The sequence below is a fragment of the Marmota flaviventris genome, chromosome 5, assembly GCF_047511675.1.
Source record: "Marmota flaviventris isolate mMarFla1 chromosome 5, mMarFla1.hap1, whole genome shotgun sequence".
Lineage (NCBI taxonomy): Eukaryota > Metazoa > Chordata > Mammalia > Rodentia > Sciuridae > Marmota > Marmota flaviventris.
The window spans coordinates 95,676,464-95,702,305 of NC_092502.1; the positions used below are offsets into that span (position 1 = coordinate 95,676,464).

At 33.2% G+C, this 25,842-nt stretch overlaps 2 protein-coding genes across 4 annotated transcripts in view; one reads left to right on the plus strand and one right to left on the minus strand.

Moving 5' to 3' along the window:
• Positions 1–229: 229 nt before the first annotated feature.
• On the plus strand, positions 230–17,054 carry Ccnh (cyclin H). Of its 3 annotated transcripts, XM_071612437.1 has the most exons (10): positions 425–488; positions 1,376–1,417; positions 1,706–1,828; positions 3,630–3,703; positions 4,966–5,176; positions 7,130–7,293; positions 10,460–10,530; positions 13,329–13,440; positions 16,271–16,331; positions 16,893–17,054. In XM_071612437.1, the coding sequence occupies exons 2-10, from the start codon at positions 1,409–1,411 to the stop codon at positions 16,929–16,931; spliced, it is 864 nt and encodes a 287-aa protein (XP_071468538.1). In that variant the 5' UTR covers positions 425–488; positions 1,376–1,408; the 3' UTR covers positions 16,932–17,054. The 3 variants fall into 3 exon arrangements, with proteins under 3 accessions (XP_027783321.1, XP_027783323.1, XP_071468538.1); XM_027927520.2 differs by lacking the exon at positions 1,376–1,417 and having other exon boundaries at positions 230–488; XM_027927522.2 differs by lacking the exons at positions 425–488; positions 1,376–1,417 and adding an exon at positions 230–295.
• Positions 15,049–25,842, minus strand: part of Rasa1 (RAS p21 protein activator 1) — a 107,453-nt gene continuing 96,659 nt past the window's right edge. The window contains exons 23-26 of the mRNA XM_071612438.1: positions 24,694–24,771; positions 21,493–21,627; positions 20,174–20,303; positions 15,049–19,139 (exon numbers count right to left, since the gene is read on the minus strand). Coding sequence (XP_071468539.1) covers positions 20,220–20,303; positions 21,493–21,627; positions 24,694–24,771 — 297 coding nt within the window. The 3' untranslated portion in view covers positions 15,049–19,139; positions 20,174–20,219. The remainder of the gene's footprint in view (positions 19,140–20,173; positions 20,304–21,492; positions 21,628–24,693; positions 24,772–25,842) is intronic.

Genomic DNA, 25,842 nt, shown 5'->3' on the forward strand with positions numbered 1-25,842 from the left:
CCCATTTGGACACCCTTGCCTGTCGTTTCTTTAAATCCTGAAAGGGGAGCGGTTAAGGGGAGGAGCTAAGTTAAGGACTCACAGACCAGAACAACCGGCTCCTTAGGCTCCGCCCACCTGTGTCATCAGCTGCCGGCCGAAGAACACCGAAGACACTCCCCTCTTAGACGGCTCCGGAAACGCCTCTGTCAGCAGGCTCAGCACGTGGTCGTGACGTCAGCGCGCCCGCGCCAGCCGTCCTGACGCCCCAGGCTTCCGCGGGATCCTGGTGGAGTCACGTCTGCTTCACACTAAGGTGTTGCTGTGATTATTATTATTCTTATTATTTTTTTGTCCAGACCTTCCTTCTGGGCCTGGGCCTGGACGCTAAGATGTACCACAACAGCAGCCAAAAGAGACATTGGACTTTCGCCAGTGAGGAGCAGCTGGCGCGTCTGCGGGCCGACGCTAATCGCAAATTCAAATGCAAAGTGGTGGCAAACGGGAAGGTGAGGTCTCTGGCGGCCACCCGCTCTGCCCCGGCCTCAAAACTTTGAGCAGTTGCGGAGCTCTTTGGGCTTCCAACGCAACCTCTCACTCCCGCTTCCGCCTCCGCCTCCGCGGTGCGGAGTGTGTTTATCCAATAAGTAGGCGAGCATTGTGCCAGGCTCGGTGGGTACGGGGACTAGCAACGCAGTCCCCACAGTAGAGAGGCAGGCTGACTACGTCTTTGTAAAATGGCGAAGAACAGACCATAGATGCTGAGGCAGTGATGTCAGAGATGTCGGGGAAAGCTTTTCCCAGTAGTTGATGGGAAGAAGATGGGAAAAGAACATGCGCCACAAACAGCCGCATTAGTAGAGTGGAAAATCAAAAGCTGCATGGCAGGTGCATGGAATGTTTGAGGACATTTGGCTGAAACTGAGTACCTGTGCAGCAATAGCCTAAATAGGCAAGAAATTTTTAAGCCCAAGTAAGGACTTTGAAATTTATACAGAAACTATGGAGAACTTTTGAAAGATTTTAAATGAGAGGGTAATCATATCAGGTCCTCGTTATAGAAAGAGCCCTCTGGCAACCTGGAGGTGGATTTCTTGAGGGAGTAAGACAGGAAACCTTCAAACCATTTGAAGATGTTTTGCAATGTGACCTCCTAGCCAACTCCCTGTACAGCCCTCAGCCTCCTTTTTAATCTCTCTTACAAGTCCCCCTACCCATTCCATGCCTCCAAGCCTGTTGCTATTGAGCTCCTTTTACACTTAACTGATTTCATATTTTAGTACTTGTATTACTTTGTTAGGGATGGCTTTAAAAAAAAAATCTCTAAGAACTGGGAACTAAAATCATAGAAATTTACTGAGATATTTGCTGTTTTTAATCTCAATTCATGTGACAGTGATTGACAAAGGATGCTGAAAACTTTCCATCCATGAAAAAGGTGTGTCTTCTTTTGAATTTACAATTAATGACATTAAACCTGCAAGCATATACTGTATCATGATTGTTTATGTATTCATGAAGCAACGTCCAGCTTACATGTGAAATGGTATAGTTTTAGTTCATCGGTATTTTTATAAAGATATTTTGTGCTATGCTTAGCAAATCTATAAAGAGAATGGTGGGTGGCATATTTTCCTTTGTTGCAGTTATAAACCTAATTTAATCTGAACAGAAGACAGTTTTACAGTTAATTCACTGAATTTATATTGTAATTTCTGCTCTAAAGGTTCTTCCAAATGATCCAGTCTTTCTTGAACCTCACGAAGAAATGACACTCTGCAAATACTATGAAAAAAGATTACTAGAATTCTGTTCAGTGTTTAAGCCTGCAATGCCAAGGTCTGTTGTGGTAAGTTATTATAGTAATGAAGTATGATGTCCTTTACCTGGCTTATGAAATCTGACCTTTTCTAAATTTCTAAATTCCCTATTCCCTCTAATCTGAAAAAATTCATCTTAGGTTGTATTTGTTTAGTTTTTATCATATCTTTCAATAAAACCCTTAAATTATGAGTTTCTGTATCATATCTTGCAAAGTATTTCAAATCTTATAGAATTTTGAGGTCTGGGTAAGCCATAATATCCTTATTTTATAGAGAAAGAAAAAGATACATTTTCTCTCCAGGTTCTCAACTAGTGAACAATAGAATTCGGAACAAAGATTAGTACTTTTCAATTCTGTCACACTCAATATATGATTGGAATAATGCATTGGAATAATGCAATAGTTAGTAATCATGTCCCAGTTGAAACTCATGCCATAAATTTTTTAAAACCTTCATTAGTAGAAGCTGGGGATTTATCTTTGATTTAGAAATTGTCTTCTGGTTGTTTCGTAGATACAGTTCTGAGATCCCTGTTTGTTTTTGATGGGGAAGACAATGGTAAGGAGAAATAGGTAGCTTATATTAAAAAGCAGAATGATAATGACAAAAGCCAGAGTGGAAGAGTGTATAAAACATTTTTACCTTGCTTATTATCTCACGGGGTTTGTTGTGAAGCTCAAATACAAAAGTCAATATATATTAAGTGTTAAAGTTATGACCCAGTATAGAATCTCTCGTTAGGTGTCTTCATTTTTATAGTTGAAAAAAAAAATTGAAGTATATTAAAATATAAGTTCAAAAATATTTGTTATTTCTTAACTCACAGATCTTTATCTGAGATATTAAAGATTCACAAAGAATTTTAGAATACTTTGTTAGTTTCTATCTTGAAATTTGGCTCTTTGCTGTTAAAGGAAGTATAAAATGAAGTAGTTGGTATAAGTGATTTTAGGATGAAGAAGCAATCCTTAAATTAACTTATGTAGAATTTGTCTTTATGCAACATGTTTATGACTGGTGAAGAATTTTTTATATAAAATGACAAAATTTTTAAAAAAATATTTGAAATGAATATTCTTTTTTTCTGTCATAAAGTAGATTAAATGGTTATTTCAGTAGTTCTAGCCAAATAACATGTTTGTTAAAAATATAGACAGCTCTTCGTTGAATTCAGCCCTGTTCATTATTAGCTATCTGAATAAATCACTTAACCTGGTTGATTCTCAGTTTCTTTTTCTGTAGACATAGTAATACTTCACCAAGTTGTTGTAAGGATTAAAATAGAATGATAGTTTTGTGCTTGGCACAGAGTGGGACACATTCAGTAAATAGTAGATGCTGCTTTTACAGTTCATTTCAGCAGCAGTGATCACAGTTATATCTCAGATCTCCTATGTCATATCTTATTGGATTAGTGGATTGAGAGCAGGTTTATTGTACCAACTATGATTTTCTGTTAGGACTTTTCCAACATTGGTTAGTTAATTTGTGACCATTTGTATTTTTCTGACTCTAGACTTTTTTGAACTCCTTAGTTCTAAAATAAATATATATGTTTTAAAATCCAGTGACCATAAGGATTACTTAGAAGGCTTGATGTCAGATGGCCAAAGGGTGGGAAAGAATCTTCTAACTATGAAATTTTCATAATACTTAATCACAATTTATTTTGATTAAAGGAAAATTAGCAGTTATTGATATTTGTCTGGAGAGCATTTTCAGAGAAACCTTTGCACAAATAAGTTCTTTTTCACAAAATTTATCATGTATCATGTGCCAATAGAGCCTGATAATATATATATGTATATTTTTTTTTAACCTTAGGGTACAGCTTGCATGTATTTCAAGCGTTTTTATCTAAATAACTCTGTAATGGAATATCACCCACGGATAATAATGTGAGTATAAGTTTGTTATTTTCATTAAAGACCTTTATACTGTGTGAATATTTGTGTGTGAGGTGTGTGTATATGTAAGAGACGGGGGATGGGGCAGAGGGACTAGGGAATTTCTCACTAAGGCAATTTAGATTGGCATTCATGTTTCATGTTCAGAATTTAAAATCCTTATTTACTTTTATCTCCTATAATATAGATGGCATCTGAACTTGTCCAAATTCACATTATTTTTCTCAAACTATTTCCTTAATACTGCTTTTTTTTTTTTTTAGTGACACTTTTGTTCTTTCAGTTGCTAAGCTGAGAATCATTTGTGGTGATGCCTTGCTGTCCCCACCCATTCAGTCTACAGATCTTGTAACTTCATTTTAACTTTAGTTAAACAGAGGTCTGTTTTGTTTCTGCTTTGCTAAGCATGGTGCTCTTTAATGAAGATAAAAATAGTATGAGACTCAAGACTTTAAAATCACATTGTTCCTACTTATTTTCTCTTTTTCATTCCCATTCCTACCTGTCAAGCTCAGGTCTTTGATCCTTTGGAACTTCCAAAAGCTCTCTGCAGGAGCTTTCTTCTGGTTTTTGACTCTGAACTCATATAGTCACCACTTGAATTTTATAGGTTTGCCCATGAACTCATCATCCACTACTCAGATGACTTCAGAAATTTCTACTGATGGCCTTCTGAAATGTTCTTTTATTTTTATTTTTTTAATACCTTTATTAATTTTTTTTATATTGTGCTAAGGATTGAACCCAGGGCCTCAAACGAGCTAGGCAAGCACTATACCTCTGAGCCACAACCCCAGCCCTGAAATGTTCTTTTAACTTAAATCTTTTTTCCATAGTCATATGGTACATACATATATACTGTTCTCTTTTTTAACTCCATAGTCATATGGTACATACATGTATACTGTTCTGGTTTTTAACTCTTTTATCTACATTTCATGATACAAACTACTGTTCTTTCTCAATTATTTTTTTTCCAGATTTGAGGTTGAACTATTTGAAACTACCATTGAGTCAATGGCCGAATGCCATGGCAATATTAGATCAACCTGATTTTATAGTTTGTCTTATGAATGCTAATGGATAGAAGTTGAAGAGGAACTCCCCCTCCCCCCCACTAATTTTCTGCAATATTTAACGTAATGACTTGTGAATATTAGGCAATTTTAGAAAGTACTTTTAGAACTAAAACATTTAGCTATTTCTCAAAAGTATATGCATGCACCTTCACTCTCCCTTATTTTTTCTTGTAGGCTTACTTGTGCATTTTTGGCTTGCAAAGTAGATGAATTCAATGTGTCTAGTCCTCAGTTTGTTGGGAACCTTCGGGAGAGTCCTCTTGGACAGGAGAAGGCACTGGAACAGATTTTGGAATACGAGCTACTCCTTATACAACAGCTTAATTTTCATCTTATTGTTCACAATCCTTATAGACCGTTTGAGGGCTTCCTCATTGATATAAAGGTAACTTATTATATGAAGTAAACTAGTGAGTATACTACTTCCTATTCTTTTAAAGAATCTAGAATTTTATAACCTTTAATAATCCTGAATTTCTCTCTTCTTGTGTGTCAGTGTAAATAATATGAGGAACTAAGTAACTCTTTCAATAGTAGGTTTGTTTATACCAGCATCACCAGAAAGTGGTGCATCATGCTATGACTTTATAATAGCTGTGAAATGACTAAATGATAAGAATTTTCAGCTCCATAATAATATTCTGAGACGATAATCATATATGTGGTTTATCACTGAAGGAATTGTTATGTAGCACATAACTGAATATGTAATTTGAATTAAACAGTTGCTCTTTGAAGTGGAAAAAGGATTGAGAAAATGTGGTAACTGGTAGAAACAGAAGAAATGCTTTTGTTTTGTGGAAGAGACTAATACATGTTTCAATACTAATCTAGGGAACTAATAGTGAGAGAAAGATTAAAGGAAAAATGGAAACTATATAGCTCAAGTTTCTCTTTTGGAGCAACGAAGAAGGGGTTGGCCTGGGATGCAAGGAAGAATTAGCATTGGAAGGAATGATAGCCCTTCCTTTTAACAAAAGAAAAAGAAAGTATGGATGAGGATATTGTTAGGCCTGAGAATTTGGTAGTGGCAGGAAATAGTGCCTTTCTTTGTTAAGAGCAAAAATAATTTTCTGAGAATGATCGAGTTTCTGAGAATTATCAGACATTGAGACAGATGGAAATGTTGACCATACTCACTGAAAAATTGGAAAAAAAGTTTTCTATGAAAATATTATCTCTGCTTGGTAGTGTAAAGAAACTTAACATAGTCATGAAACATGAATTTTTAGTAACATTATCAGACTTCTGGCTGTATGTTTTTTTTGGTACTACCCAGAAATCTGGGTATAGTTGCAGAACAGAAGGTTGTTTGCAATCAAATAACAGTTGACGTTAAGTAGAAATGTGTTGGCAATCTATTGGAGAAGGGAATTCAGGAAGGAAGTGGGGACTAGAGAACACTGGTAAGTGGGATCAATTACAGGGATGTGTGTGACCAGAGATTCTGAGCAGGGAGACTTGCTGTTAAGTATTAAGCCAGTGTACTGGGGAAAGAACATTAGTGCTCAGAGTAGAGTGTATCATCATATCAGGGCAGGCATCTTGGGATAATGATAGGCCTGTGTGGACTACACAGTTAAAACTCTGGATATTTTGTTTCCAAGTATAGACAGATTTCGTACTGTTTGAGGTCTTGATTATGAAGATCTGTTATTAATAAGAGGGTTTAGGATTTAGAGTTAATCTTAAAGGATATGAGGAATTATCAGGAAATATAAGGTCTTCCATATATCTCGGGCCTATTCTAAAAATAATTCCGTATGTTTTTGGAGAAGTCTAGTAGATTCAAGAATCATTAAAGTAAACTTTAGAAGAAATTTCCTATCAAAATATGGTGACATGATTCCTAAATATGGCCTTTTATCTGAATCACCTGGATCACTTGGAAAGTCTACCTGGGAATATGCATTTCTTGGATCTACTTTAAATCTACTTGAATCTCTAGAATCTGAATCTCAGGTGGAAAAGGGTAAAGAGAAGGGATTAACATAAATTTAAAATAGCATCAAGTGCTACTGTGCTGGGAACTTGATGTTATCTTAAAGCATATATTTCTTACTGAGGTATTCAGAAAAGTTTGAAAATCACTGAGTTAAAGGATAATATCAGAGAAGACATGTTGTTTGATATTCAGAATTTATTGGCTTAAATTTTATTCATTCTAATAGTGCATACAAAACAATCTCATATTAAAAATTCATTTCTTGTTGTGGTATACAGAAAAGGAGTTCTTTAGCATTTGTATTAAACACTTTCTAGTCAATATAAATATTTTTGAATTGTAAGTACTCTATTAAACAGAAATGGTAACATTTTTTGCAAACTTTATTTCTAGACCCGTTATCCCATGCTGGAGAATCCAGAGATTTTGAGGAAAACAGCTGATGACTTTCTTAATAGAATTGCATTGACTGATGCTTATCTTTTATACACACCTTCGCAAATTGCCTTGACTGCCATATTATCTAGTGCCTCCAGGGCTGGGATTGCTATGGAAAGGTATTAATTTGTGTTTTACCTTAGGTCAGATTCAGTCACTTGATTTAATTCTTACTGGAGTTTAAGTTTTTAAGTAAGGTCCACTTGTGATTCTAGTTCTGTATATTCCTTGTAGCCTCTGAAAAAGTTGATGAGGGAAGAAATGAGATCAGTTGCCTTTTAAAGAAGTCTAAGAATTAAGCAAAGTATGGTTGAATTAAGAAAATACATTTATGATTAAAGTAAAACAGGTAATCTTGGAAAGATTGATATACTTATTAGTATATGGAGAATCTATAAGTTTACAAACTGGTAAACAACTTGAATATAGCAAGTGTATTTGCTTTATTTTAATCGTTACTGCTCTGCTATGAAGCATATGTGAAACATGGAATTCAGTAAAGGTTTGTGGAAAGAATAATACTTTAGATGATGTCCAAATAAATTATAATTGAACCATAAATAGTAATAGCTAACAAATAAATTGCACACCCACCGAGACCCAGGCTGTATGATAAGCACTTTATGTGAATTAAAATCACTTGATTCTCACAATGGTACTCTGTGTAAAGATTAATTAAATGTTATAGATTATGTCCATAAATGAATTTACCAGTACTCTGGTTATAATTTGTTTAATTGGAGAGGAGGAATAATGATGTAACAGACATATTTGCTTTACTCCAGTTGCTTACCAAATTAGACTATTTTTTTACTTTCTTTATTTTTTTTTATTCATGATCTTTAAAATTCTTGTGGCTTTATTCCTAGAAATAGCTGAGGAAGGAAGATAAAACGTTTTAAACTTTAACTGTTTTATATGTTTATGTATCTAGAATTTTGAAGTCCAAATGAGGTGGTAGCAAGCATGAACAAATGTGATTCAGTTATTACCCCACTTAGTAGGAGTATTTATGTTTCCTTGCAGAATAAAGGATTTTGCCTCAGACATCTCTGAGGTATTTCACATATCATAGTATATACCAGGTTACTTTTCTAAAACATGAATAATTCTAAATTTTAAAATACATCTGCATTCAAAATAAGGGATTGTGGGCTTATTTTTTTAAATTTATGGTTTGCTTCTCTGCAAAGAAGAACTAAGCAACTGTCTGTATATAAGTATGTACATTTAATCATAAAATTATTTATACTCCATTTGTTTACTCAGCCATAACATTTATTAACTGCTTTCAAGGTCCTATTGTGAACTGTACTACATTTTAGGAGTGTGAAAATGAACAAGATATAAATCCTTGCCCTACTTAGGAAAGATAGCCATGTAAATCGTTGATATTTATGGAGTTTAGGTGTGGAACTTTCATTTTTTTCCCACAATTTAGATAGCCAAAAGTCATTTAATCTGTTGAAGCATCTTATTCAGTGTATACTGCAGGTTTTTTTGGGGGGTGAGATTTTAGTGATGTGGGAGTTATGTAGTGATATTTTTAGTTAAGCATTCTAAGGTCCAGATTACATTTTTAGTTTAGTTATAATTCCAAAGAGAAAAAAATGAAATTGTGGTACCCTGGTTCATTGCAGCTTAAATAGCTTTTATGACTTTCTCAAGGACTGTAGACATTGAGCATTTTTCCCCTATTAGGGAAATACTTCCATTCATTATAAACTTAAAAGTGATTTACAGGCAATCTTTTGGGATGTCAGAATTGCCATTTACATTTATTGGTTAACAGGAAGGCTCTTGTGATATTGTTTACATTTGGGACAGTGCCTCAAATGACTACTCATAGAATGTTATTTTGGGGTTCTCTTTTCAGTGGATATAGAACTTTATTTCACATTTACTGGTTTGATTTGTTAAGTATTCTTATTTGCCTGTGGATTTTTAACAAATTAAATATTAAAAGTCCAACTCAGAATTGAGATTGAGTTTAAAAACTTTCTTAGATTTAAAGAGTCTGGCCAGCTCTCAAAACCAAGTGTATCACTCTTAAGCTTAAAAAATTGAAAGGAGGGGCTGGGGTTGTAGCTGAGTAGTATAGCTCTTGCCTAGCATGTATGAGGCACTGGGTTGGATTTTCAGCACCACATATAAGTAAATAAACTAAAGGTCCATTGACAACAACAAAAAAAAAATGAATAAAAAAAAAGAAATTGAGAGGAGGAGGAATAAAAAGAAACAAAGATGGCAAAAAGAAGGCAAAAGGGAATGACTAGTTATTTTGAATCACTTATGACCAGAAATGCATTAATTGTCAAAAAAGTTATTGATTTCCATATCCAAAATTAGTTCCCATAATAGACAATGAAGATATAATATCAAATTTACAAGATGGTGTTAAACCTTGTAATAAAGTTTAAATAATCTGAATAGCGATAGCAGTTCTTAAAGTGGTTTTTTAACTATTTTTCCCAAGGGAAAAACTTTTTTGTACTTACGTTTCAAAGATTTACGCTTTAAGAATCTGTTCACTTGGGCTTTTATCGAACTATAGACCAATTTTGGGTACATTAAACTTCAGACTAAGTAAAAACTTAAACATACAAATTGTATTTTCATACTAGTATAGTGATTCTTAGAAAAACATATAATTAGGCTTTGTATCACATTGATGGAAAAGCACTGACACCTTTGATTGGACTTGATACAAATAAGATGTAATAGATTTATAAAGCATGGGGTGATATTGTCATTGGTTTGAATGCCTTTTATTCCTTAGAAGTACAATTATAGGTAACATGATCTTGATATTCAAAGAGAAAATCCTTACTAATGCCAAATTCTAGGTCTATTAGGTAACAAGCTTTATGACTTGGTGAAATACAAGGTCATGATTTGTCCATCCCTATAATTAAAATTCCTTATCCATCAAATGAAGTTAGACTTACAGAAATTCTAAATCAGATAATATAAACATTATAAATATTGATTCTTATTGCTGTTTTCTTACTATTTTCCCTCTGCATTATAAAATTTGAATTAGTTAACTTTGAATAGTGAATATTTTTAAGCTCAAATGAGTTGTAATAAATCCTTAAGACTGTAATTGTTATAAATTATACTTTTATGGAGTTCAAAGGGTTATATAATATTTAAAAAATATATTAATTTAAAAATTGCTTTTGATAAAGAAATGAACCTAGAAGCAAACCATTTATAATGTCAAGTTTTCTAATATGCTGTATGTTTTCAGTAGATTGAAACTGTTTTTTTTTTCTTTGCCAGTTATTTATCAGAGAGTCTAATGCTGAGAGAAAATAGAACTTGCTTGTCACAGTTACTAGATATAATGAAAAGTAAGTAAAACAGAATACTTTACAAATTGGTCTGTTACAAAGCTGTTTTCTGAATAAATATATGGTATTTAACTTAAGATAGCAGATTTTTGTTTAGATTTACTTATATTGGATTTTTGTATTATAGAAGCATTAAAAATACATTGGTGGAGAACAGATAAAAGGTACATGGAAGGAACTAACTTAAGGATAATGTTTGAATTCAGTGAAGGAACTTAGAAGATCCTTCACCCTCAGCCTCTTGAGTGTTAGAATAATAGGCAGGGACCACCACAACATATATAGGTCTTCAGACATATCAGGAAAAGAAAATCCGATTCAGAAGGGGATTTGTGAGCCAGCAAGATTCTTTTAAAGTATACACAATCATGTGATAGGCACTAAGAAAGATCAAAGGAAACTAACTTATGGATAATGTTTAAATTTAGCATGTCTATTTTGTATATATAAGTCAATTTTAACTAGCTAACATGTCACTTGTTGGTCATTTTGTTAGTTGATAATAACAAAGGCCATGGTTCTTAACTAGGGGTAATTTTTACAATTTCTGGAGATATTTTTGACTGTCACAATTTAGAGGGTAGTAATGGTTAACAGCATCTAATAGGTGGAGGTAAGATTGCTTCTGAACATCCTACAGTATACAGGAGAGCTCCTGTAGTAAGCAAAAAAAAATGGCTTCCCAACAGAGATCCAAGTCCTATTCCCTGGAACCTGTCAATGTTACTTTCTATGGCAAAAAAGAACAAAGTGAGATTGTGGGTATTTGTGGATAATTTAACAATCCTGAGATGGTAGCATTGATCTGGATCACTGAGGTGAGGACTAAATGCAGTTACAAAGTTTCTTATGGGAGAAAGGTAGAGAGAAATTTGATACACACAATGTTTAGACAGCAGAGAATTTGAAGATGCTGGTTTTGAAATTTATAGGAATGTGGCCACAAGCCAAAGAATGCTGGCAGCCACTAGAAGTTGGAACAGGCAAGAAATGGATTCCTCATTAGAATCTCCAGAGATAGTTACCCTGCCCATACCTTAATTTTGGCTGAGTGAACCTGATTTCATACTTCTGGGCTACAAAACTTTGAGAGAATATATTTTGGTTATTTAAAAATGCCACATTTATGGTAATTTTAATAGCAGGCTCAGGAAACTAGTCTAGCCCTTTACAGCAAAGAATAATTCAGCCCAGTGTGTCATTAGTGCTAGTGTTGAGAAACCCTGTTTTAAAGACTGAGTAGAATCTCTACATAACTGATTGGCATTCCTCTTCATTCTTATTCTTGCCTATGACACTGATTTTTCACAGCTACTAGACTACTCCTTAGGGTTAAAATTTCTTTTGTTCACAAAATTTTTGTGACTATTATTAATTAAATTTGTAACTAAATGTTGACTAAACCAATAAAATATAAGATTTCAGATCTTGATTTGGGATGACAGTAAATATAAACATTCTTATGTTTACTTTAAAAGTTAGGATGTTTGGGGGCATATAGACTTCATTTCTTATTTCTCCAAAGTGATCTTGAGGGCTGAGGGCTTTCCTCTTTGAGAATGATGGATTTGATCATAAGCTGTAGGTCTTCACTTTTACCACCAGAGGGTTCACTTCCAAAGCTAATTGTTATTTGGCCAGATACCTGGAAGGGAGCCTTAAAGATAAACCACTGTACTCATTTAAAGCTTTGAATTTTATTATTAATTTCTCAGTACTTTTATTTTGTTCCATTTATTTATATAGGAAAAAAATAATTCTCCATAAAATACTGAGTTTGAACAATGTTAAATATTCATGAGTTTAACACAACAAGTATACTGAGTTCTAAGTATTAATTCAGTTGAAAACATTACTTTGTTTGCATTATGAAATAAATCAGTAATATAGTTACCCATTTGGAGCATGTGGCTGGCTAATAATGAGCCTAGATCTTTGTTTCCCTAACCTTGAAATTTATATTCTTTGATTTACTACACTTGAACAACAAGATCAGCTAGAGGATTTTTTAAAATTTTATTTTATTTTTTTACAGTTATAAAGTTACTAATAGTTTTCTTTTAACCTAAAGGAAGATATGACATGGGTTTATTTATTTATTTATTTGGTGGTAGGGTCACTGGAGATTGATTCCAGGAGTACTGTAACACTGTGTCACTAAGCTACATCGTGATTCCATGCCACCGGCCCTACGTATATATATATATATATATAAAATTTATTTATTTTTATTAATTAATTTATTTTTTTAAATTTTGAGGTTGTTGTTGCTAAATTACCCAAGCTGGCTGGCCTTGAACGTAAAAGATCCTTTACCCTCAGCTTCTTGAGCGTTAGAATTACAGGCAGGGACCACCACACCCAACTTGACATGCTTTTTACTATACTAAATGTTCCTTTTTATTACATGTTATATAGTAACAGTTTCTTTTGTAAACAAGAAGTATACTCTTCGCCCTCCGTCTTTAAGATACAAAGTATGTTCCCTATGTTTGTGTAGGAATTTTTAAAAAGAAAAGCTAAAAACTTAAAAGTGAACATGGTAATATTTGTAAAAACATTAAAATACATGTTTATCTTTATGTACCACATAGATGGCATAAAGAGCAGTCAGCTATAAATTACTGGAATTTAAGTGTGGTACTTCTTGGATTTTAATCCAGAATAACAAATCCTGTTAATCATGTCGAGTGTTTTTTTGTGATTTGCTATAACAAGACGGGAGATTATTATTCACTCCCTTTACCATGAGAAACCTTTTTATAATTCAGTGTAAATCATTTTTTATCTCCACACAGGCATGAGAAACTTAGTGAAAAAGTATGAACCACCCAGATCTGAAGAAGTTGCCATTCTAAAACAGAAGTTGGAGCGATGTCATTCTGCAGAGTTTGCACTTAATGTAATTACGTAAGTAGAAAGAATTATTCAGATATACTTATAGCTGTTATCTAATCCAACTAGTTTTAAGACTGTAATTTTATTGTAAAAATTTGTTCGTGTGGGAAAAACTGACTTGTTGATCAGATTTTTTTTTTTTTTTTTTTTTTTTAGCTGAGTACATTTCTAATAGGATTAAACATAATAATTGATTTGGCTTCCCTTGTACAGTTCTGATTCTGCTTTCACCAATGGCTTTGGCTTATAGGTCTTTTCCTATTCTGTTTCTCCTTGTAGGAAATCAGTGGGCAGGCTTTCTAGAGAACTCCTGAACCTTTTCCTGCCATTTGCTCTGAGGAGCAAGCATATGGTTTAATAGTTTCTTTCAGTAACAAATTATATTGAAGATAGAACCAATAGGAAAATGTGCTATTAGATCTTTTCTTACAGCCACGGGAATATCCTTAATGTCTCTTAATTTGTAGGCTAATGTGGAATAACCATAAAATTTACACTGTTTTATATAAAGGATCCACTTAAACTTTAGATGATAGGAATGATGAAACTAAAATGTTCTACATCTTTGGTGGATTGCATTCTAATTAGAAATTTCTTCTACTTTATTAAGATTTATAGTGGGAGTTGGCTGTGGCCTCTGAGAGTTAAGATGTATTTTAAATATTTTGATTCCTATATTTGGTGAATATATGCTAATGGATATGTATGAAAATCCTGAATGACATTTTCAGAACATTCAGAACAGGTATTATGACTCAGAATTCCTTAACTGTACAGTTGTAGTAGGGGAATATCCAGGAATGTATGGAGTGTACAAATTAAAGAACTATTTTTTTTCTTTTGGTACCAGGGATTGAACCCAGGGATACTTAACCACCAAGCCACATCCCCAGCCCCCCAACCCTCGCCTTTTTTTTAAGTTGCTGAGGCTATTTATGAACTTGTGATCCTCCTGCTTGGCCTCCCAAGCCATTGGGATTATAGGTGTGCGCCACTGTGCTCAGCTAAGATACTATTTTATTATAATCATAGCTATAACTTGCATGGCTTAGCATAGATCTTGAAATTGGTAAATTACACCAATTTCCCAGATTTCAGTAGTAACTATAGAGTGTTAGAAGGTTATAAAGAAATAAAAACATTTACTTTAGTGAATAAAAGTATTAGAGAACTCATTGGGTTTTCAGGTTGATTTTGAAATGGGCTTAAGCCAGGAATTGGCAGATTGTGGCCTACCAGCCAGATCTAGCCTTCACTTGTTTATATTGGAACATAGCTACCCATTAGTTTACGTATTATTATAGCTGTATTCATGTCATAGCAGGAAAGTTGAGTGTTGTGACAAACTGATTATATGGCCTGCAAAGCCTAAAATATTTACTCTTTGGCCCTTTAAAGAAAGTTTTCAACCACTGCTTTATTTAGACTATTAAACTATTATTCTTGCTAAGCATTTTACTCCAAGTTATCATCTGCTTAAGACTCTTTGACAATTGAGATTGTACATGAGCACCTGAAGACTGCTTTTCAAATTGTAATATTTTTCTAAAAAATTTAAGACATACTTCTGTAAAATATAATAAAAAATGATTTGCTAGAAAAATGAGACATACAAAAATATAAGTTTAAATTTTATTATGAACAGTCAAAATTGTTCTGTTAAATTGATATGAAAGTTTCTAAATACACAATTTCTATACTACTTATCTCACTGCAAACTGGAAACAGTTCAAGAACCACACTATGAGTAGTACTACTTTAAGACAAAATATTTGTTCTTTGACCTTTAAATTTATTTTATTTTTTTTTCATTACACAAGAACTATATTGTCAGTCAGTCAACATGGGTTAAATCAAAGGTCCCTTTGACCAAAACCCAAATCTCAGGATCTCAGAAGTAACTTATCATTATTTGTTGCCAACTTTTATCAGGGTGTGTGTGTGTGTGTGTGTGTGTGTCTGTCTGTCTGTGTCTGAAATAAGTATATCTGTTTTCCCTTTGTATTTTGTCATACATATTGTACAACACTTATATTAATCTTTGCCAGTGTGGGTGAAAAAAACCTTCACATTTGTATTTTAATTTGAACTTCCCTGGTTACAATGAGGCATTAATATTTCCATGTTTAACATTTATATTTCTTCCATATTGGCTACTTATGACCTTTCCCACTTTTCTGGTGTTTTTATAATGCTTTATATAAGTTCTGTATGCTCATCTTTTTATATGTGATTCAACTATTTTATTGTTTGTTCTCACTTTTTCATATATGATTTCTTTTGCTTTATAATTGTATATCCGAATGTCTTTAGTATTTTTCTCTTTGTTCAGCTTGTAAAACCACTTGGAATTGATTATGAATTTGGTAAATTTTTTCCAAATATTTTTCTCCCCGATTGCTTTTGAATATTTTTTTTCCCATTTAATTGAACTATTCTTTGACAGATTAAATTCCTATGTATATAGTCATTTCCTACCTTCTTTGATCATTGATGTATAGTTGTTAATAATATGCTTTTAATTACCTTAGTTTTTAGTTTCTTTTTATGATAACTAAGATAATATTATTCTTTTTCAGATTCTCTTCCCATAATCTTTCCTTTGTCAGTGGTAGAGTGACATGTTCCAAGAAAAAAAAAAAAAACTAATTAGAACTGCATTCAATTTAAACATTGATTTGAAAAGTAATGTCTTTCCATAATTCTTTTTCTTTCCACTTATCCAGGCCCTGTTCTTTATTACATAAAATTTCAGATTACCCTTGTTAGTTTATTGCCAGTTTATATTTTTTAGTTTCTGTTTCCAGTACCAGATTGCTTATTGATAATTGCCTAATTACAGAAAGAAGAGGAAAGGTTATGAAGATGATGATTATGTATCAAAGAAATCCAAACATGAAGAGGTATGTTTACTACAAAATGAACTTTAACTCATACATTCTGGTATGACATATAGTTGAGATTTATTGTTCTGGATTATGATGGAGATTTAGGTTTTCCAAGTCTTCATTTTTTGCATACTTCTTTCTGTATACTGTCCATTACATAAGGGATTTTTCTTGCTTGCCTTAGCCTGTTCTGAAGCATGTAATAGTTATTTGATGAAGAATCTTTCCTATGTTCCTAGAAGGCAGCAGGGATACAAACACATGCTAAGTTTTTGCTTTGTTTCTTATTCTCCAAGAATTCTTCCCTTGTCTCTTTTCTTTAAAATTGGCAAGCCAGAGATAAAATGAAAAATCAGAGGCAAAAGGTCACAAGTATAAGCTTTACTCCTGATTAGAGTGCTCTGGTGAGATCATGCCAGTATTACTATTAAGATTATGATGAACTTTCCTGTTTTATCTTCTATAAGCATAGGAAAAAGAATATTTTCCTAAGGAGAGGAAAGGAGGTAAAATACACTGATTTTGTTTCAACATCTTATCCTTAACAGGTTTTCTTTTCTGTTTTTTCCTTCTTAGGAAGAATGGACTGATGACGACCTAGTAGATTCTCTCTAACCATTTGAAGTCAATATTGTCAGTGCTAGCGAAAGTAGCAGAAGTAGGAAGCGTATGTGGCACTTTATTCAAAAAGTATAATGTGAAAATATCAAAATATATTAAACTTTTTTTGTTATTTTCCTTTTGTGAAGTTGCTTTGTATAAAAAATGTCTTTATAAAAGCCAAAATGGAAGGAATTAATTTGAACAATCATGCCTCCCCACCACAACTAGTATCAAATTAAAACTGTAATGTGTTTATTGTTTTAAACAAAATGTGATAAGTTGAAAAAAGGTCTTGCAAAAATCCAAACTTAGTGGTCACCTTTAAAAGTGCTAAGGAGTGTGTTTTGCCATCTGGAAACTTTTGTAAATGCTAGCCTGATACACTTATTTGTGCATAACTACTGAATTGCACAACATACTGCAACTATTACTTGGTAATGAAAAGCAGTCATCCTAGGTAGTGAATTTTTTTTTGTCCTTAATTAGTTATCAGAAAACATTTCCAAATATATTTTTTAAAAATCCAATATGCATTCTTGAGTAGCTGTCTAGATAAGAATTTACTTATAATCTACTATAGTACCTTATATGAATCCAGACAAATAGGTGTTACAGTTATTAGTAGTTTTGAAGAATATGGCATCAAATTATTTTGGTATTTATCAGGGCTGTCTCTTCTTTGCCATATGACCTTTTAAGTTACTAAACCTCTGTGTACCAATTTTCCAAGTTGAAAACAGGAAGATAATGTCCACTCCTCATAGGATTAAGCAGTGTCTGCATATGCTAATACTCAACTGCCCTGAATCTAATTCAATTGTGTGAACACACACACTTCAGACTTGGCGCATCCCAGGCTGCACTGTCTATGAAGGTAGGTAGCAGTTTACTTTTGTCTTGGTATATGACAGAAGTATTTATTATGTGCGTATCCATCTCTAATAATTCTTTATATTTTAGGCTTGAGATTTTGGGTTTGTTTTTTGTTTTGTTTCTTTCTTATTCTGGAATGAATGGAATAAAATTGACAAAATGGGACTTGACAAAAACTAGAAGCCAAAGCTTATGGTTCTCCAATATAGTTCAGGTTAAATGGTACTATGCTAGACACAAAATAGAATTCCAAAGTGTTCACAATTTATGTCTTCCTTTCCTTTCAGATCAATAAACCTTGGCATCAGAGCAAGGTCCACATTTATCTCTGAAAATTTCCTACCCAGCCCCATTAAAAAAAATTAACGTTTGAGAGATTTTATAACATTGATCACCTAGTTACCATAGGGTCTACAAAGGTAAGTAAAAAGTTTCCCATTCCAATTTAAGGGAGTCTCTTAAGTCTTTCAGGTTTCTGCTTTTAGTTAAGTGGCAGAAAAGGGAGAAGCATTTCAGACTACAGAATGGCAGATAAATTTGTATGGCTATAGACTGAGGTATGTCTACTGGGAGGGAATTACAATCCCTTGAACTGGAGTGCAGACCTTTTTTCCTGTTAAAACATGTTAGGAGATATCACTAGTCCTTATCTCTTAGTCTTCTATCCTGTAAACCTACAGAAAATAGACCAACTGTGGAACTCTAGCCAAAAAAACAGAAGAAATGGAAAAGAGGAAAGAAGTGATAGGATAAAGAAATAACAAAGGAGAGAATGAAACGCATTGATATCAAGGAAAAGGAGTACAGGATGTATTTTTTGGTATCATCGGTTACCATAAAGCTAACTGACTCTGTAGAAATAATTGCCTTGATAATTGCTGAAAAATGATACTAAGTATCCATATTTTAAATCTTGGGACTGGGGGCATAGTTCAGTGGTAGAACACTGCCTACTTAGCATGCACAAAGCCTTAGGTTCTGTTCCTTGCACTGTAAAGAAAAATAAACCCTTGATTACAAATCATCATTTTCACTCATACATATCAGGTGTAGATTCAAGTGTTGCTCTTGAAATCTAGGCCTTTAGAAAACTTTTCATTACTATGTGAACTGGTGGTCTTCATACCTTGCTTGGATCCTGTCTCACTCAAAACTGTTTACTAACAATAGTTCATATGTCTTATCTCCCCTGTCCAGTAATGGGAAGGAAGGAGATGTTGCTAAAAAAAAAAATACATATGGAATGAATAAATGGAACCCTTTTCCAAAGAGACCATTAGCAAAAATACTGACTGAAGTTTCATCTTCTCCCTGGGCCTTGCTCTGGTGCTAAAGTTTGAACTGCCCCTAAAGGAAGAAGAAAATAATGAAATTAAATGCTTAGCTATATTTAGATATAATTAATCAATTATGCAAGATATCCCTTGGTTTTATTTTAACTTAACCCTTGTGAATATTTCACAAAAATACACAAATAAGCAAATAAAACTATATAGTCAAACTAAATATCCAGCAGATGCAACAAGTAGTCAGATCAGAGATGGATTAGTTGTTTAGTGGCTGATGAGGTTGTTTGCACAAAGGGGTAACATAGAAAAATCAACTTGTAATTAAAAGCATTGGAGCATTTTTTTACAAAACAAAACTGGTAATTTATAAAATGTCTGAAAGAGTAACGTGCATTCAGTACAATGACCAGTAATATTTACTGAGTTCAAGCTATTTACTGTTGTAAACATTTAACAAAAGCATTACAAGCTCTAAATACAGTCTTTGACAATTTCAACAAAATAAGTGGTATGTTTAAAAAATAAAGCTGATGAGCAATAGATCAATTCTATATATTTTCTTTCAACAGTTCCAGAAAGAGAAATAGCACAGTATTTTAAAAAAGTATACAGCAAAGATTGTTCCTATTATAATGGCAAACTCTGGAAACTGTAAATACAAATGAAGTCATTGAACAGTCAAATGGTCATATTCCTAAACAGGAAGGAATTACAGTAAGAACAGTCTGCAATCCAGTTATACGCAATTGTCAATAGAGAATGCTTTTCCTCCTCAGTTGTTTTCATAGTTCTTTTTCCGAGAGACAGCAACACTTTGGCAATTGGTGTATTGAAAATATATTTTCAAAGTTCAAGATACAGTCATAGCATTTTTTGTGAAAGGTGATCTGTACACCAAGGCTCAGAGTTTGGTAAAGATTCCATGTGGAAAAAGTGCAAATATCCTGCACAGATAGCTTACAAAATGGCTGGCACAGTTATTACCGACAGAATCTTGGGTTTTGTTTGCATAGCTCACACATCACTGGAATGTGGAAAGGTGTGCTATTTTTTGGCAAGAGCAAAGGAGACAATTATACTGATGTGAATTACCATGTTGGGCATGCTGAATCCATGCAGATCACTGAGGCAAAGGCTGCTACCTGACATCATTGGTTTTTGTATACTGGTTTTGTTTTTGTTGAAGCAGTTCTGTTATAGCCAGAAGCTTTTTCAGTACATGCTAGACAGAAAGAAACAGTGTGAAAATAATTAGTAAATAAATGAAAGCTTGGGCTGAAATTCAGGTTGGGAATCTGTATTTGAAAGGAGCCACATCAAAGAAAAGGAATTCATAAAACAGATTCATTAGCAATCTACCCCAAGCATAAAATCGTTGGGTTCCTATTATTCAGACTTTGAGTATGTTTAGTTGTGACCAAGATAAAGAATAACAAAAATTTGTTTGTGTTTTGTTATCTCCTAGAATAATCTCTAGATAGATCATCTTGCCAGAATACATATTTGCCATTAAAAACCTAAAGTTATCAAAAAAATTCTAAAGTAGAATTCTAATGAGGGAGACAATTATCTTAATTTGGAAAAAAGAAAATATCTAGAATACCAGGTTGAAGACAACCCAATCACTAAATGCACTGCTTTAATTTCTTTTGCAAAATCCCAAATGATTATCCAGTGTAACAATAATATTCACTGTATATGTAGTGTGCACTTTGATAAAACTGCTCCCACTTAACTTCCTGAAAGTAGCCCTTATCTCAGTTCAGGCCATACAAAACATAATTCATTTTGTTCTCTGCTTCAAGATAAAGAGGAACCAGAATTTTAAAGGACTTAGAGTAGTATTCCAATCTGTATATGTTGAGTCTAATAATATCAAGTAGTATTTCTTAAAGTATGAGCTATGATCCACTTGTATTTAAATCATTGTAAAAGCTTATTAGAAATGTAGTTTCAAAAGCCCACCACAAAATCTCTGGATATGGAATTTGAAATACGTAATTATTTCAGACTTCCCTAATAATTCTCATGTTTCATAATTTGAGAATCACTTTGGCTGTGTACTCCGTATGAGAGAGAGTAACTGAAATAAAAATTTTTAAAAATAACACTATTAATCAGTTCACTTGCCATTTTCACATATGCCATTATGTGAAAGTGTTACACCATCATTTTTTAGTAGAGTTAAAAATTTAGACTAGAGCAGCTCTGCTATTTGGCAGTATCAAAAGTATTTTAGTCTGGGCCCTTTATTATTTGCTGAGATCTTTTTGGTTGATTCTTAAAAATTTAATAACTATTAAAATGTTGATCAGAATTTAGTTATTTACTACATCTCAGAGTCTTATGCTGATATTTTTGCTTAAGTGTTAATAAAACATCATTGTTAATGGTAGCTGGCAAAAACCTACCTGCTGTGCACCTCGCTCATTACTGAGTGTTCTCAGTTCATCTGAATGAGCCACACAAATCTCATGCAGTGCTGCTAAATCACGTGACAGGTCAGTTCTAGAATGCTCTGTAGTGTCCGGAAGTTCAGGTACATTCTTTAAAGGAATCATAAAACTGCATTTAGAAATACAAATCTTTATAATCTCTTCTGAAATGTTCTTAACTGGATATAGTAAACAGAATTTTCAACATAATAACTTCATATTTAAATGTCAGAATTTTTAAAATTGTAAGGGTTCTTGTTGAAATATTCAGCATTAAAAGTTCTGATAAAAATGTGGATTGTCGGGCTGGAGATGTGGCTCAGCAGTAGAGCACTCGCCTAGCATGTGCGATGCCCTCGATCTTCAGCACCACATAAAAATAAAGGTATTGTGTCCAACTAAACTAAAAAATATATATATTTTTAAAAAAATGTGGATTGTCTAACTTCTGTATTCACACGAAAGCCAAGATCCATTTTCTTCCACAGCATGGCAGAATATGGCACAACACTGTGAATCTAAAACAATGGATTTCCTATAAGTTAGCATCTAGAACATATGCTAGATAAAGAGTATAGGGATTAGCTACTAATCTAGATTAAATGCATTTTATGAAACTACTGTAGTTTGTCCAAATTGATCAACATATAGGTAGGAACTAAATTACAGTACAATAAAAAAAAATCTTATCTGTTTTGTAACTGGCTAATATGCTCAAAACAATTACTAATTATACTATCTTTAAGTAAGGTTCATTAAGTAACTTGGTCATTATGGTCAACTTATAGAACTTTTTAACTAGCACTAAATGCTAGAATTATTTCAAACTTTGAAATAAAATTTAACATGGGTTTGGATTATCAATAACTTTATATAAATTCATTCGCCTCTTTAATGATAATGTTTTCTATACATTCCTAAAAATTGGAAAACATTTTTTTGTGGTAAGAAACACAATCAGAACAATATATTCATTCTTATTGACTGTTATTCTTATTCATTCAGTGACTAAAGGATTAAAGACATGTATTGCTTAGTGAACAGGGAAAAAAATTAAACCAGTCATAGCAACAGTTATGTATCATAGATATGCAGGGGGAAACCAAGGAAGCAGAATAGAGAGATGTTTTAGGAATTCGCACTATGCAAATTAATTTGAATTATGCAAGTAGTGAAGGAATAGAAGAGTATGAGGAAACTGAAGGGATATCAGAATATTGCCAGATTACACAGCCTAACTAGAGAATGATAGTAAAGTTGGATTACAGATATTTGTGATTATGGAAAATAAATGGAATTCAAACCACGAATCTAAAAACCTAGAAATATAGCTTAAAATAAGTTATCCAGCCTTAAAGTTGGGCATGCATTTCCCAAACAGCTCATTAAAAATAAAAACAAACAAATCTTTTTCTCTAATCACTAACCAACTGTATTTTTCTGGGTTGTTCTATCTCCAAATTTGCTCAGGAGTTCACAAATAGAAACATAATGGACGTTTAGCATTCACCCTTTTATTTCTCAATCTCCTTATAAATATAGATATTTGCTCTAAAATTCTTTCTCACTAGTTTTTATACCTGACTTGTAAACTAGGAGCCCACAGACAATTCTAATTTGTTTGTCTCAGTGCTGTGATTGCTACTTAAAAATATTTTAACAGAATCTGAATGTATTAAGTAAGGTAAAACATGGGTACCTCAGACTAGCATTCCCTAACATCATACATTTGGCTCAGTTCACACCTGAAAATACTAACATACTGACTTTAAAACTGATTCAATGTGAAAAAAAAATTCTACATAATCCATAAAATTTAATCTTACTAAGAAATGCAGGATCTTAGAAATTATAAATATATCCTCATTTTTTTTAATTTTTTATTGTTGGTTGTTCAAAACATTACAAATTTCTTGATATATCATATTTCACACTTTGATTCAAGTGGGTTATGAACTCCCGTTTTTACCCCATATACAGATTGCAGAATTACATCAGTTACACATCCATTGATTTACATATTGCCATACTAGTGTCTGTTGTGTTCTGCTGCCTTTCCTATCCTCTACTATCCCCCCTCCCCTCCCCTCCCCTCCCCTCCCCTCTTCTCTCTACCCCCTCTACTGTCATTCATTTCTCCCCCTTGTATTATTTTTCCCCTTCCCCTCACTTCCTCTTGTATGTACTTTTGTATAACCCTGAGGGTCTCCTTCCATTTCCATGCAATTTCCCTTCTCTCTCCCTTTCCCTCCCACCTCTCATCCCTGTTTAATGTTAATCTTCTTCTCATGCTCTTCGTCCCTACTCTGATCTTAGTTACTCTCCTTATATCAAAGAAGACATTTGGCATTTGTTTTTTAGGGATTGGCTAGCTTCACTTAGCATAATCTGCTCTAATGCCATCCATTTCCCTGCAAATTCTATGATTTTGTCATTTTTTAATGCAGAGTAATACTCCATTGTGTATAACTGCCACATTTTTTTTATCCATTCGTCTATTGAAGGGCATCTAGGTTGGTTCCACAGTCTTGCTATTGTGAATTGTGCTGCTATGAACATCGATGTAGCAGTGTCCCTGTAGCATGCTCTTTTTAGGTCTTTAGGGAATAGACCGAGAAGGGGAATAGCTGGGTCAAATGGTGGTTCCATTCCCAGCTTTCCAAGAAATCTCCATACTGCTTTCCAAATTGGCTGCACCAATTTGCAGTCCCACCAGCAATGTACAAGTGTACCCTTTTCCCCACATCCTCGCCAGCACTCTATTTATAAAGGCCTGTATGAGGCATAGGTAGAAACACTGAAGCAAAACACCAAATCCATATTTGATTCCTAGAAAAGCCACAAGAACACCCAGTCTCTAGTCTATTTACTTTTTTAATCTGATCAGAACTGTGGATTACCCATCCTGTTTCAAATCTTATAGCAGATGTAAAGTGAAAGCTAAGGAGATAATAAATACCACAGTTACTGATATGGAATAGCCAAGAAGATAATGAACAGCAAGACAGAAACTAATACATTACACAGGTAGGTCAAAAGCCATAATAATGTATGCTTAGCATAAACCATGAGTCTTTATGACTCAAACAAAAATAAAATCTATTTCAGTTCTGGATACAAATCTTCCTAAAGATTTTTAAGTACAGGTCTCAAAGTACTTAAAAATTATATACGTACCCCAAGTTCATCTAAAAACATGATCATACGATGTTTGTTGCTTTTGATGAATGGATTGACACCTTCCATATAAGGCTCCTAAAAATAATTAAAATTAAAAGCTTACCATATCCATCAGAAACAACTGCTTGAAAAACTACACATGTAGCAGGAATTCTTAGAAATCTAATGTCTATAAATAGCAGTTTATAGGACTTAATCACATGACACCATATTTCTTATAAACTGTTATGTTAAGGAGTTATGGCATTTTTAATGAAAGAATGATAAGTTCTGGACCAAAACACAGATCATAATATTAGTCTGGTAGACTCAAATTACTTATATGTACGTTCAAAAGTAATTACTAAAAAAACATCTAGATGTTAGAACCAGCAGAGATTATAAGGAATTTAAAAAATACAGTGTAACATTCCACAATATTAAAATATATAATTTATAACCTGTCTCAGAATTCAGATAAGGAGTTTATAAAACATGGTTTAGCTTTTGAACGTATCAAACTAAAATCCAATAATACTTTAAAATATTCTATAAAACATAAAACGATTAATATTAATACATCTTAAAATGAACAAGAAATTCAATAACACCTCAACAGGCAATTCCAAAGGTGTAGACATGAAAGTCTAAGAGTAATGAAATGAGACACAAAGCAACATTATGCCTATTAAATGGGAAAAAAATGAAAATATCTACTGAGTTTCGACAAGGCTATGGGGAGCAAAAAAATCTTAGGGCAATATAACATAGCAAAAGCTATAATGTGTTTATTTCAATTTGTAATCCTACTTCAAAGTTTAGGAAATAAAGGAGAAGCCTGAAAGGAAGTGTATAAAAGGATACTTATTATAGCAATAATAGTGATAAATAGCCATGTAAATATCCAAAAGTGATTTACTTCCAGGTATGGAAAGAAGTCTGTCACATATTAAGTGCAAAAGCAGTTGACAATATGATCCCAACCAGAATATTAATAGTTATTTAGTATAATCATGTGTGTTTTTAAAACTCACCTGAATTTTAATTTATTTATTGTGACATTTGACTTTACTAATAACTTTGTTCCATGATTTTTATATTTAAAAGCAAGGGAATCCTGAGAAATTTGTTTTCTATACTGGTGAAAATTATTATTTTTACCACATA